The sequence below is a fragment of the Schistocerca serialis genome, chromosome 1 (genome assembly GCF_023864345.2).
Source record: "Schistocerca serialis cubense isolate TAMUIC-IGC-003099 chromosome 1, iqSchSeri2.2, whole genome shotgun sequence".
Taxonomy (NCBI): domain Eukaryota; kingdom Metazoa; phylum Arthropoda; class Insecta; order Orthoptera; family Acrididae; genus Schistocerca; species Schistocerca serialis.
The window spans coordinates 767,547,949-767,561,892 of record NC_064638.1 but is presented as its reverse complement, the minus strand read 5'-3'; the positions used below and the strand labels follow the sequence as shown (position 1 = coordinate 767,561,892).

The 13,944-nt window shown below is 40.3% G+C and overlaps 1 protein-coding gene across 9 annotated transcripts in view; it reads left to right on the top strand.

The window, feature by feature from the left end:
- LOC126482432 (protein lap4) overlaps nucleotides 1-13,944 on the top strand; it is a 567,659-nt gene that overhangs the window by 297,950 nt on the left and 255,765 nt on the right. For all 9 annotated transcript variants that reach the window (XM_050106531.1, XM_050106532.1, XM_050106537.1 and 6 more), the window contains exons 7-10: nucleotides 888-1,105; nucleotides 6,567-6,700; nucleotides 6,919-7,030; nucleotides 9,371-9,546. In XM_050106531.1, coding sequence (XP_049962488.1) covers nucleotides 888-1,105; nucleotides 6,567-6,700; nucleotides 6,919-7,030; nucleotides 9,371-9,546 — 640 coding nt within the window. The remainder of the gene's footprint in view (nucleotides 1-887; nucleotides 1,106-6,566; nucleotides 6,701-6,918; nucleotides 7,031-9,370; nucleotides 9,547-13,944) is intronic.

Sequence of the window (13,944 nt, the reverse complement as noted above, 5' to 3'; positions counted from 1 at the left end):
TATATTAGGTACAAGGGAATTTCAGCGTACAGAACAAACTCACCATAAGAGAGATCTGCTGACAACACATTTTAGTGTTCTGGACAGGCAGATTTTCAGGGGTCATATATTTGAGACCTCGGCTAGCCAGTTTTACTAATGTCCTTAAGTGGTAAGCAGTAGATAGCTTGTTACACCCATGGCACTCATCATTTCGTGAGACGAATGTTTTGGATAGCCACTTTTAAAAATTCAAAGACATCTCTCTGTGCTATGTAGTTGTTAAAATGTATAAAACTCTTTCTGTACCAAATTTTGAAATTTTTCACGAAATTACACAGCAGAATATTTATGGATCTTGAAATGCACCTACATCTAATGTGCTGCAGTTGGAACCAGCTGCCATATCTGCTCCTGAGAAAGTTGCCTGGTTTATTATTTTAATAACCAAGAATGGCTGCAAATGCTGCCAAACAACTAATACTGGAAAATGAAACAAGAATGGTTCTGTTGCCCTGTAAATTGACATTCTGTCCATTACATCAACAGAGTAACCAATAGCACTGTTAAAGCAGGATGAGAAATTGTCTCTTTAATAAGTGTTAGTAAGGCCTTATATGTTTAATTACACTGGAATGGCAATATTAATGAATCATTTATTGTCAATAAAATGCATAAAAGTTGAATAGGAGGTTGATGGTCTCCTGTTAGCCTTGGAAAATTATGTACTCACTAAATTCCAAAAATACCTATGGACAGTGGAAGATAAAATCTTTTCATTTTAACCTAGGATAATTGAAAGCTTGTGTAATAATTATTTTGATGATTGGGTCTCTAATTTGTGTTACTTACTTACTGTAATAAACACTGAAAGGGTTCAACCAGTGAACTATTTTTTTTCCTAACAGGAGATAGGCAACTTGAAGAAATTAGCTTGTTTGGATATTTCGGAGAACCGACTGGAAGATCTCCCAAATGAAATTGGTGGTCTGGAGAGTCTCACGGATCTGCATTTATCACAGAACATGATTGAGAGTCTGCCAGATGGTCTAGGGTATTTACAGAAGCTTACAATTCTTAAGGTTGACCAGAACAGACTGGTTTCATTGAACCCCAATATTGGAAAGTAAGTATTACTAGAGTACTTGTAATTGTTGGGAATTGTGGTCAATGGTTTTTTGCAAAGTTGTAAAAAAGGATGAAAAAAAATTGTAAACTATTAAAGGTGGCTTTAAGTGAAGTTTTGCTAAAACCGTGTGTAGCATAGTTTCTTACGTGCAATGTGCTCTGAAATAATACTTACCTTACTTAATTTCTTCCAAGAAAACCACATTCAAATTATGTAGGCTCTGTTGTGTGTGTTAAAAGCCCTCGGCTTTAATGCTTCATACGTCAATTTGTATGTGTATATACTTCTACAAATAGTGTTTGCTACTATTGGTGGCAAATCTTCTTGCAATGTAGAGAAAGTGTTAAAGACGAGAATGATGAATATGAAGACAAGAAGGTAGCGAAAGAACCACACCAGCAAGACAACTGAACTAAAAGATCCAGAAAGAACATATGTAACAAAAGTGAAAATCGTTCCATAAAAACACGGGAGAACTGCCGGATATCAGTAACGTTCTGCCACGATATTTCGGCGCAGAGTCTTCTGGCCATCTTCAGGTGAATGCCACTGTAGTAGTACTGGCGAGTACGCGCTGAGCTCCGCTATTTAAAGCCTTCTGAGGTGACATTGCGCATGCGCTGCTCAGCGTGCACGTTCATAACGGCTCCGTGCGCTGTGCCTCGCGCCCTCCGCTGTCAAAGCCTGGCGTATCGGTATCAGGTCGATTTCCATCTTTATGCAGATAACTACGTCGACTACGAAGTTTCTCTATAACAGGATTCCAAGCAGAGTTTAGCTGATAACCGCTATCTCGATTGATGAGAGTCTCGTTGTCAGACAATCTTATTTCCACAGATTCATTGATAATCGAGCTCCAAAAGTTTGATGTATGGGCCAAAATTTTTGTGTCGTCGTAATTCATGGAATGGTCTGTGGAAATACAATGTTCGGCGATTGCGGACTTCGTGGGTTGGAGAAGGCGAGTATGCCGTTGGTGTTCCATAATGCATTCCTGCACAGTTCGTGTCATTTGCCCTATATATGATTTGCCGCATTCACACGGAATTTTGTAAACACCTGGTTTACGCAGGCCCAGGTCGTCTTTAACGGATCCCACCAGTGATGAAATTTTGGAAGGAGGACGAAAGATGAAAGAGTCATCAGTAGATTCTGAGGGATATCGTAGCATTGAAGAGAAAATGTGTGCTTGTCTAGTCCATCCATCGGCATAGTAATAAGCAACACTCATCCATTTCATATCTGATTTGTGTTCAATATGCTTCAACTTGGACAATTGAAAAGTAATTTTATTTTTCTTGGGAATACCTCTTTCTGCTGTTTCATATGATACACACCTTTTTATAGTGCCTGGTCCACCATTTCTTGAAAACAAAAATATCATCTGAATATGCTACTTCCATGGGTCTTTTTCATAAGCTCACAGCTTTTCAAATTTGATTAGGTATGCCATTTCTGCATATTGTAGTTCAATTGAACACAGAAAAGGTAAAGAAAGGGAAAGCATCAAAGAAAATGTAATTGCAATTTGAAGTCGTATGTTTGTCTTTTTAGCTGCAGAAAACTTAGGTGATTACCAAATCATGAATGTAAGATGGAAGTAGAATCTTGGTAAAATATGAGGGGTGTTCAAAAGGAAACATACAAAACAACACTTTGTGGTATAATAATGTACTGAAAGCTCTGGTTGACAATAATGAATTACTTATGAATAAAGGAGATGACTCATCGAAAGGTAGAAGTGCTGCGTCATCGACTGATACGCCAGCAAAAGGTACAGAGCTTTGCTTTGCTAGCTGTTGGAGTGCAATACCTTTCTCAAGCTGTAGGAGAAAAATCACACACACACACACACACACACACACACACACACACACACAAAAAACACTCACCCCCCCCCCCCCCCCTCTCTCTCTCTCTCTCTCTCTCTCTCTCTCTCTCTCTCTCATGCACATGCCTGTCTCCTCCCTACATTGTGATCAGTCAACTGTCAGGTCTCTTCTGGCCCACGGTGAGTGTACTGGGATGAGGTGGGGGTGTAGGCTGAGGTGGGCTGAGAGATTGAGAGAGGTGGGAGGCAGGAAGGGGTTGGTGGCAAGCATCTAGCGGCTCATGGGAAAGCGGGGAGCCGTCCCTGGGGATAGCTAGAGGTGCAGGTAGAGGAGGCAGGTGGCAGATGGCTGGGCCTGTGATTTTACAGTCTAGGGTGCAAGATGGCAGCACACAACTAGTTGACACATATTGGGCGGGGGTAATGGGAAAGGGTTGTGGTTTTTTTTTTGTGTGTGTGTGTGTGTGTGTGTGTGTGTGTGTGTGTGTGTGTGTGTTTTTCTCCTATAGCTTGAGAAAGAAATTTCATGCCGAAAGCTAGCAAAGCAAAGCTCTGTATGTTTTGTTGGTGCTTCTGTTGGTGATGCAGCATTTCTGCTTTTCAGTGAATTGGTTCCTTTATTCATAAATAATTCATTATTCGCAACCAAAACAATGCTTTAGGTATTGTTGGTCTTTATTCAAAAGTACTCACCAGAGGCCTGAACATAACTATCCCACTGTTTCATGAGCCAAGGGAGTCCCCATTTCCAGATTTCCTCTGGCTGTGACATGAGCCACTCCTTTACTGTGTCCTTCAGTTCATCATCTGAGCTGAAGTGCTTTTGAGATGGTTGTTCAGCAGGCCAATTACATTTAAGCTGCAGGGCAACATGTGCAGGGCTGGCCCCTATTCTGTATCTTTCCGCCATTTTGCTGATCGGTTTGGTACATGAGCACACCGAATGGTCTTGTTTTCGAAAGAGAGCCCCAACATTATTCTGTAAGCATTTCGGAAGCAATGCCGAACTGCCCTAGTGAACAGAAAAGCTGTTCTCAGTTCTCCTCGTACCAACCAATCAAAAGCAATCTGCCTCAGATCCGTGCATTCAAGCTGGAACGCCACAGTGACATGAACTCAAAGTGGCTAGCAGCTGGCACAGTACCGAAAAACGAGGTTTCAGTACGTAATACTGTTCAAATTTTGCTGACCGCATGCTTCCATGAATGCGTGATAACAATAGAATATTGACTGTGTTCTGGAAACTGTCATAAATGTCACATTATGTAATTTTATTCTCATTCACATCGATGTCTTGTTTTGGGTTTCTTGTTTCAGAATATGAGTTAGGAATGGAGTGTAGTACCACATTGTACAGGTACATCTATAGAAGAATGGAGTGTAGTACCACATTTTACAAGTACATCTATAGAAACACCTGAAAAAATTGTCACTTTTTTCTGTTTTCCGTCATTCCTTAGTTGCTTCAAACTTCATGGAGGTACATTCCCTCTACTCAACTAATTGAAGGCAGTTTATTTATTGCCATATGCGTTTTGCTTCCTTTATTTGTGATGATGCTTCACAAATAAAAGAAGCGAAACGCATATGTGAATAAACTGCCTTCAATTATTTGCGTAGATGGAACACATCTCCACGAACCCGAAAAATTGTTTAAGAGAATGTCAAAGAATAAGATGATTCATAGATTGTGGTTGTAACTCGCTCACAGAGATCCAAATGATAAAGTAGCCTACTTCCCTATATGATACATCAACAATTTTGCTCGCAAAAACATAATTTAAAAAATCGCCTTTTCGGGAGTGTGTGGCGAGTGTAGCTATAGCAGTTCGTTGTAGTTTATAACATGCACCTGATGAATCAAAATGTTTCACACATAGCGGTATAGTCTGAAAATACTGAGGCGGGAATTTTTCATCTCTGTCTACTGTTGGTAAGGATTCTATCGCAAACAGATACTTGTGACAAGCTACGTATTCCAAAAAAAAATGGTGAATTATTTGTGACAAGAAGTAGTATAAATGTCACTGTCAGTTGTTCTTGCACAGTACTTTCATCTTTCATTTCTTAATAAACATATGGAAGTCACGAAATCGGAGATACTTATTACTGAGAAAGCACGCTCTTACGTGTAAATTACATTACAACGAGTATTTCAGAAAAATGCTTAACTTTGACGATTAACGAAGTCTCAGAATGTGTTGCAAACATGAAGAGGATAAAATATTTTTGCATCCTGCAGTATACGAACCTATGTCCTTTGCCACGGCAGTTCATTGCTTCATTACTACAACTTGTTATTTTATCTAATTTCATTTGAGAGAGAGACACAGGTTGACTTCATTGCCAAATGATTTGGGGGTAAGCCGTAAGTGCATAAAATTTTGGATGGTTTCCTCTAACAGGCTTCATAAAATTCCATTGCATTGTTACTTAAAAGTTTTAAATGCATTTCGATAATTAATAAATAAACCATTTGCAGAAAAGAGTATGTGAAGTCGCTAGTAATTTCAGCCAACACTCAAGATATATACGTAAGCAGAGCTGACCTTTTGAAATTAAATGATTTTTTAAACTTTTAATTCTAACAGAGGAAGATAGTCTACTATGAACTCACTTTCCACACGGACGCGTCCTTGTTTCTTCAGTAACACAGTCGCTAGATCCGAAACTAAAATCACTTAATATGTTTAAAATAACAAATTCTAGGTGTAAATAAACCACACCGAACCGAACAATAGGGCCATACCGAAATTCAAAACCTCGTGGTATAATTGTCGAAAAATCGCCAGGAGGACCGATCGCTATCAGGTCTCGGAAGCTTACTGAATAGGAATGTCGGATATACAAACCGAAATTGATGTCACTACTAAAGCTAACCCACTGCACCGATCAGTATGAATGATACGGAATAGAGCCCCAGGCTGTAGGGTGGGTACTCAAGCTGCTTCCACTTGTACATGGCCATTCCACTTTGTGTGACCTTGGAGGTGTATGGACGTGCCTTCCCATGGAGCAGAATCACTCCCTCAATGAGCAACCCAGGCTGTTTGCTCTTGATAGACTGGTGTAGTCTGCAGAGTGTCTCACAGTACATGTCACTGTTTATGGACTTTCCGTGCTTGAGGAATTCGCTGCGTACTGGACATCTGACATAAAAAAAGACGGCGAGCATCACCTTGCCCGCTGATGAGGATATAGCTTTGATTTTTTAGGGGGATGTGATGACACTACATTACCATCCGTAGATGTCTAACTATGTTATCCCAAAGCAGCATATGCAAATTTCAGCTGATTTGATTGTTACAATGTTTCGTACCTTTCACATGAACACTCCTTATATTAAGATGAAGAAAGCTCAGAAGAGTCCTGTGGTGTCTTACTTCCTGAAAGAAGATGTGCTCATGTCACCGAAGAACCACTTCTACATCCTTTGCATATGCTCCAATTGCTGCTGCAGACACACCTTTTGCAGAATTTACCTCAGTGAATGTTGGGGATATTTACCAAGTGCTTTGCAAATATTTACCAAGTGCTTTGCAAATGTAACAAACTTACTTGCTTCTTTTTTCATAAAAGATTATCTTCCATTTTCTGTGAAATGTGACTTAGATGTTTGTTTGTTAGATGTGAAAACCTTCAGGAACTAATCCTGACAGAGAACTTCCTAATGGAGCTCCCAGTAACAATAGGAAATCTGATCAACTTAACAAATTTAAATGTGGACCGAAATATCCTGCAGAGCTTGCCAGTAGAAATAGGTGAGTTTTATCAATTCCATAACTATTCACTATTTTTTTAGTTTGCATTCTCCATCAGTGCTGTTGTTTGGCTTAACTTCTGTTATGAAGTAAGAAGTGATACAGTTCCCTGCATTTTAAGCACACTTAGTAAAGCATGATCATATATTAAAATAATATTTCATGTGGATTTATGATGTTACAGTTAACATAATATTTTACTGTTCATTTATTTACAGGACGGCTGTCACAGCTTGGAGTTCTTTCATTACGTTATAATAAACTGCAATACCTTCCGTCGGAGGTCGGAAACTGTTCAGAACTTCATGTATTGGATGTTTCTGGAAACAGGTAATTGGCCCATCTTTTCCATTTCAGTTGTTTATTCATACCACACCTGTAGAATGATAGAATCTTGAAACATTAAACCAGTCTTCAACTTTGAAATTGGTTTTAGCACCATGATAATTTACTCATTGAATTCCCATCGGAGGTGATAATGCTTTTAGCTTTGCTGGGTGAAACGCATCACCCTCCTGGCTATGAGGTGTACTTACAATGCAATACGCACTCCAGATATCATTACAATGTGGGAGCACTGTAACCAATATGTGAGAAAAGGCTCTGCACGGGGAGGTCTTTGTTTGAGGTAGGAATTTGGGTAAAAAGTTTTTAGTTTAGCTCAGACTAGCAACTATTTGTACAGCCATTGGAACATATGTCTTACTGTAGCTGTGTTACAGTATATTAAGCAAAGTTGGAATGACGAACTGGAGCTCACACCGAGGCAAATTGTGTGAGTCTATTAATCCCTTTGACAAAAGTTTTAATTGGGCTGAAATTAATGCTCAGCTAATGGCACTGTTTATATGTACACAATTTGGATTTTACATGAAAAGGGGAAAAAATTCTGTGAGGTTATTGAAGTGTCCCACTTCCATACATTAAACTTTTATGAATCAGTTCAGACTTTGCATGAAGTCAGATAAATGGATAAAGTCAAAACAATTCCACCCCCCCCCCCCCCCTCCAAATTAATCATGTCTGTTGTCAAGGTACGATGATTTACAAGTTGAGCTAAATGCAGCTGTAAAATTCATTTTTATGCTTGGAAATGGTTTAAACTGAATCAAATAAATAAAAAATGCAGTTTTACAATGCATTCAGATTATAGGTGCAGAAAACACTTTTTTGTGCATTCTTTTACAAATGCCACTTCTGTGTTTGAAATTCATGCGAATTGGTTCAAATTTTGCAATAATGTAGACAAGTACATGTTGTTCATGGCTGTCCTGTTGTTTTGTGAAAGTTGTATCTGTTGCCACAGTATAAGCAACATGGTTCAAAAAAGAACCAATACCGGATCAGCCATCGCCAGACTCAAGAGAAATGTACATCAGTTGCCAAGCTGTATGGCCTAACGCCAGAATTGTGCTACAGTAAAAGTGGGGAACCAGAATAAAAGATGCTCCTATCATAGCACAAAAAAGGTGAATGTGTCCTATGCATTGTTAAGGATTTAAAAGAAGGGAACTAGCTTTCTGACTTACCTGGCAGTTTCAAAGACTTATAAATCAAAACATCTTGGCATATTAAAGTTTTTTTACAAGTCAGTCCTACTTCCTGCAGTCTAGTGAGCTCTCTTAAGTGCAAGGTGTAGCACACCTGCATTTTACAATGTATAGGCTAAAGTCTCTGATCCTCTGCCCCAAATACAGATGATTCACCAGCCATAGTAAACAGTATATATCATCATATGGCTGAAGAGCATATGTGTCACAGCTAAAAAAGTTTTCCTGGAAAAATGAGGGGGGGGGGGGGGGGGGGGTGTCGTGTACAATCTCTGGGGATAGATTCAGTCTTGGGAGAACACTAAAGCAATTTTGTTGTAATTTCTGGGGGAGGTGTTTTTTCGCTTTTCCCCCCTCCCCCCTCTCTCGAGAAGACAATTTCTCCCCAAAACTCACACCTGTTACGTGCATTGTGAGGAGTGTAAAAACAAGTAATAGACTTTTGTGAGCTTCTAGAGAGTGGGATGCATCTACAACAGGAAGTGCATTTATTATAGGAAGTATGTCAGAGTGGGGATGCTTCCATCCTAAACTTTAATGACACATTGTGTCATGTTGCACAACATGACAGATGATGGTATGTGTCATGTTGCACAACATGACATCATGTTACTTAACTTTACACGATGTATTATGTTGCATGACATGGATACTAATGCTAACAAGTGAAAAAACACACACGTCAGGATGTTTTGGTTGAAATATGTTTGAAGTTGCATTGTAAGTGAAAAAACTAGCTACCTTCTTTTACATACCTAACTCCGTTGCTTGGTAGGAGCGTTTTTCATGCTGGCAATAGTAGTAGTTACTTTTTTAACACATTAAACTCCAAATCTGTAATAATCCATTTATAAAGCAAAAGTAACAGAGTTCTGCATGTCTGTTAGACCAGAGTTAGGATGTTAAAATGTTGAATAGAGGATGAACTGAAAAAATTGATGATGAATTGCAGATACAGCTTTTAAAAGGAAAAAAAAATGTATTTATGGTGATAGTTAGTTTTAGTGTGTATATAAATATGTCAGTCAGTTTTATCATTCACCAATGAATATTTTTTACATCACATCATGATAGTGTTGTTTTGTGAGATAGTTGTGCTGCAACATATGTTGTATTCCAGGTTACAGTATCTGCCATTTTCATTGACAAACCTTAATCTGAAAGCTGTGTGGCTGGCAGAAAACCAAGCTCAACCAATGCTGAAATTCCAAACTGATGTGGATGAAGAAACAGGTGAACAGGTTTTAACTTGTTTCTTGTTGCCTCAACTTGAATACCCGGAAAACGCTAATGCAGGTAAGCATCAAATTATATTAAGAGACATTGGTGAAAGAAATATCAGTGAAAATGAGTCTGTTGCTCTAACACTGCAATGAACTCATTATTTACATATTTGAAGTACAATTGGATCAGTAAGAATAAATAATTTGTTGTATGAATTTTCAGTAATTTCTTATTTTCGTATTGTTGTAAATTGTAAGTTAATAGAAAGATCTCAGTGCTGTCTGTAGAGGTAGAGAAATGTGATAAGAGAACTCCTAATTTATTATTATGCTGGTAATAAGTCTCTCTGTTTGAACAAAAATGAAACAGTGTGAAACATCAAATATTGAGCCTTGTTTTGCCTTGATCAAGCAGGAATTATTAATTAAGTTTGTCAAAACAGCTGAGAGTGTGTCTTATATTTTAGAATACTTGTTGTGATAAAGTAATTATTTATCTTGTTTAGTGCCATCTGTCATACATATATGATGATGCACATTGATAAAAATGGCTTGCATATTTTTGGAACCAATTTTATGCCACTTATTTTTGTTTAGAAATACGTATTTCACGCAGATAAAGTGTGAAATTGAACTGTTTTTCTGTGTCGTACTCCTCTTCTTCTTCTTCTTCTTCTCCTTCTCCTTCTCCTCCTCCTCCTCCTCCTCCTCCTCCTGCTCCTCCTCCTCATTACATATTATTAAAGGGTCATTTTACATATCACACACAGATTTGTAATTCATGAAACTGTTAACATACTGGACAGTGTGCTTGAATTTTTTGGGACTTGTTGCTTCTTTTTGTATTTGAGCTACTATTATTCTTTTATGTACCTACTTAGGAAGACATTTTGCTCTGTGTCAGATAATGTTAAAGAATAATTTAAAATTTGAAAGCTTCATTCTATAAACTTCTTGTTAACAGGTTAAAAAAATGAGCTTAATCCTGTAACTTCCCTCTTATTATTTGATTTATTGAAACTTTCACATGGTGAAAAAAGATCACTATTAAACTTTATGAACAATATTATGAAACCAAACTTACTTATTCCATACTTGCATGTCAAATTTTTCTGGTTGCTACGGTACACTTGAATTAGTGCTGAAACAAAAGCTCATGAGGCATCCAGTTGTCAGTGACTGCAGTAAGCCTCTAGTAGGTATTTGTATGTTTGTTTTACCAGTTAAAAAACAAAGATGCTGTGACTTACCAAACGAGAAAGCACTGGTAGATAGACACAATAAAAAAATACACAAACACACACAAAAATTTCAAGCTTTCGCAACCTAAGATTGCTTCATCAGGAGAGAGGGAAGGAGAGGGAAAGACGAAAGGATGTGGGTTTTAAGGGCGAGGGTAAGGAGTCATTCCAATCCCAGGAGCGGAAAGACTTACCTTAGGGGGAAAAAAGGACAGGTATACACTCTCGCGCACGCGCACACATATACAGACACAAGCAGACATATTTAAAGGCAAAGAGTTTGGGCAGAGATGTCAGTCAAGGCGGAAGTGCAGAGGCAAAGATGTTGTTAAATGACAGGTGAGGTATGAGTGGCGGCAACTTGAAATTAGCGGAGGTTGAGGCCTGGTGGATAACGGGAAGAGAGGATATATTGAAGGGCAAGTTCCCATCTCCGGAGTTCTGATAGGTTGGTGTTAGTGGGAAGTATCCAAATAACCCGGATGGTGTAACACTGTGCCAAGATGTGCTGGCCGTGCACCAAGGCATGTTTTGCTACAGGGTGATCCTCATTACCAACAAACACTGTCTGCCTGTGTCCATTCATGTGAATGGTCAGTTTGTTGCTGGGCATTCCCACATAGAAAGCGTCACAGTGTAGGCAGGTCAGTTGGTAAATCATGTGGGTGCTTTTACACGTGGCTCTGCCTTTGATCGTGTACACCTTCCGGGTTACAGGACTGGAGTAGGTGGTGGTGGGAGGGTGCATGGGACAGGTTTTACACTGGGGGCGGTTACAAGGGGAGAAGCCAGAGGGTATGTAACCGCTGGCGAGCCACATTCAGAGTCTGATCCAGTCCCGCAAAGTGTCCTGTCACAAGTGGAGCACTTTTGGGGTTCTTCTGTGGGAGGTTCTGGGTTTGAGGGGATGAGGAAGTGGCTTTGGTTATTTGCTTCTGTACCAGGTCGGGAGGATAATTGCGGGATGCGAAAGCTGTTTTCAGGTTTTTGGTGTAATGGTTCAGGGATTCAGGACTGGAGCAGATTTGTTTGCCACGAAGACCTAGGCTGTAGGGAAGGGACCGTTTGATGTGGAATGGGTGGCAGCTGTCGTAATGGAGGTACTGTTGCTAGTTGGTGGGTTTGATGTGGACAGATGTGTGAAGCTGGCCATAGGACAGATGGAGGTCAACATAGAGGAAAGTGGCATGGGATTTGGAGTAGGACCAGGTGAATCTGATGGAACCAAAGGAATTGAGGTTGGAGAGGAAATTCTAGAGTTCTTCTTCACTGTGAGTCCAGATCATGAAGATGTCATCAATAAATCTGTACTAAACTTTGGGTTGGTAGGCTTCGGTAACCAAGAAGGCTTACTCTAAGCGAACCATAAATAGGTTGGCATATGAGGCTCCATCCTGGTACCCATGGCTGTTCCCTTTAATTGTTGGTATGTCTGGCCTTCAAAAGTGAAGAAGTTGTGGGTTAGGATGAAGCTGGCTAAGGTAATGAGGAAAGAGGTTTTGGGTAGGGCAGCAGGTGATCGGCGTGAAAGGAAGTGCTCCATCGCAGCAAGGCCCTGGACGTGCGGAATATTTGTGTATAAGGAAGTAGCATCAATGGTTACAAGGATGGTTTCCGGGGGTAACAGATTTGGTAAGGATTCTAGGCATTCGAGAAAGTGGTTGGTGTCTTTGATGAAGGATGGGAGACTGCATGTAATGGGTTGAAGGTGTTGATCTACGTAGGCAGAGATACGTTCTGTGGGGGCTTGGTAACCAGCTACAATGGGGCGGCCGGGATGATTGGGTTTGTGGATTTTATGAAGTAGGTAGAAGGTAGGGGTGCGAGGTGTCGGTGGGGTCAGGAGGTTGATGGAGTCAGGTGAAAGGTTTTGTAGGGGGACTAAGGTTCTGAGGATTCCTTGAAGCTTTGCCTGGACATCAGGAATGGTATTACCTTGGCAAACTTTGTATGTAGTGTTGTCCGAAAGCTGACGCAGTCCCTCAGCCACATACTCCCAACGATCAAGTACCACTGTCGTGGAACCATTGTCCGCCAGAAGAACGACGATGGCTCGGTCAGCCTTCAGATCATGGATAGCCTGGGCTTCAGCTGTGGTGATGTTGGGAGTAGGATTAAGGTTCTACAAGAAGGATTGAGAGGCAAGGCTGGGTGGGGAGTTGGATCATTAGGGGTAGGATTAGGATTATTTTTCTTCGTGGCAATGTGATATTTCCAGCAGAGTGTACGAGTGTAGGACAGTAATCTTTAACGAGGGCTGAAGGTGATGCCTTTGGATAGGACAGAGGTTTCGGATTGGGAGAGAGGTTTGGAGGAAAGGTTAACTACTGAATTGGGGTGTTGTGGTTACAGATTGTGTTGATTAGAATTTTGAGGTTTTGGGGGGAGTGGAGCTGGAAGTGGGAGATTGAGTAGATGAGAGAGACTGGGTCTGTGTGCAATGAGAGGAGGTTGAGGTTTACTGGAAAGGTTGTGGAGGGTGAGTGAGTTGCCTTTCTGGAGGGGGGAACCCAGGAGATTGGATAGTTTTTTGAGGTGGGGGGTGGCATGCTGTTCTAATTTGCGGTTGGCCTGTACGAGGGTGCTCTGAACAGCCGATGTGGATGTGGGAGAGGAAAGATTGAGGACTCTTATTAAGGATAGGAGTTGTCGGGTGTGTTCATTGGCTGAGTTGATGTGTAGGTGAAGGATTAGGCGGGTGAGGGCTATGGATTGTTCAGTTTGGAAATGGTATAGGGACTGATGGAAAGAAGGGTTACAGCCAGAGATGGGAATTTCGAGTGTGAGGCCTTTGGGGGTAATGCCAAATGTCAGACAAGCCTGAGTAAATACAAGTCTGAGTAAATAAAATATGGGAGCGCAATCTGGCTAGGGCGAAGGCATGTTTGCGGAGGGAATGTAAATAAAACTTAATGGGGTCATTGTGGGGATGTTGTGAGGGTGACATGGTATTAGAAGGTGGAAAGTGTAACATGAGGCTGAAATGAAAATGAAAATAAAAATATATGGGGAGAGATAAAGGTGAACTAGAAAGCAACTGGAGATCTGGTGTGAAAAAAAAAGTCGAAAAAATGTTGGTTAAAGCTGAGTTATGTTGATCCTTTGGTGAACTTGAGTTGGTAAACAATGATGTGCACAAAGGTTAGGTGGTTGTTTTGCCTCCAAAACACGTTAAAGGGTGGAGAAATTCGGGAAAAATTAAAAAAAACTGCGTGTAAATGTATTAAAAG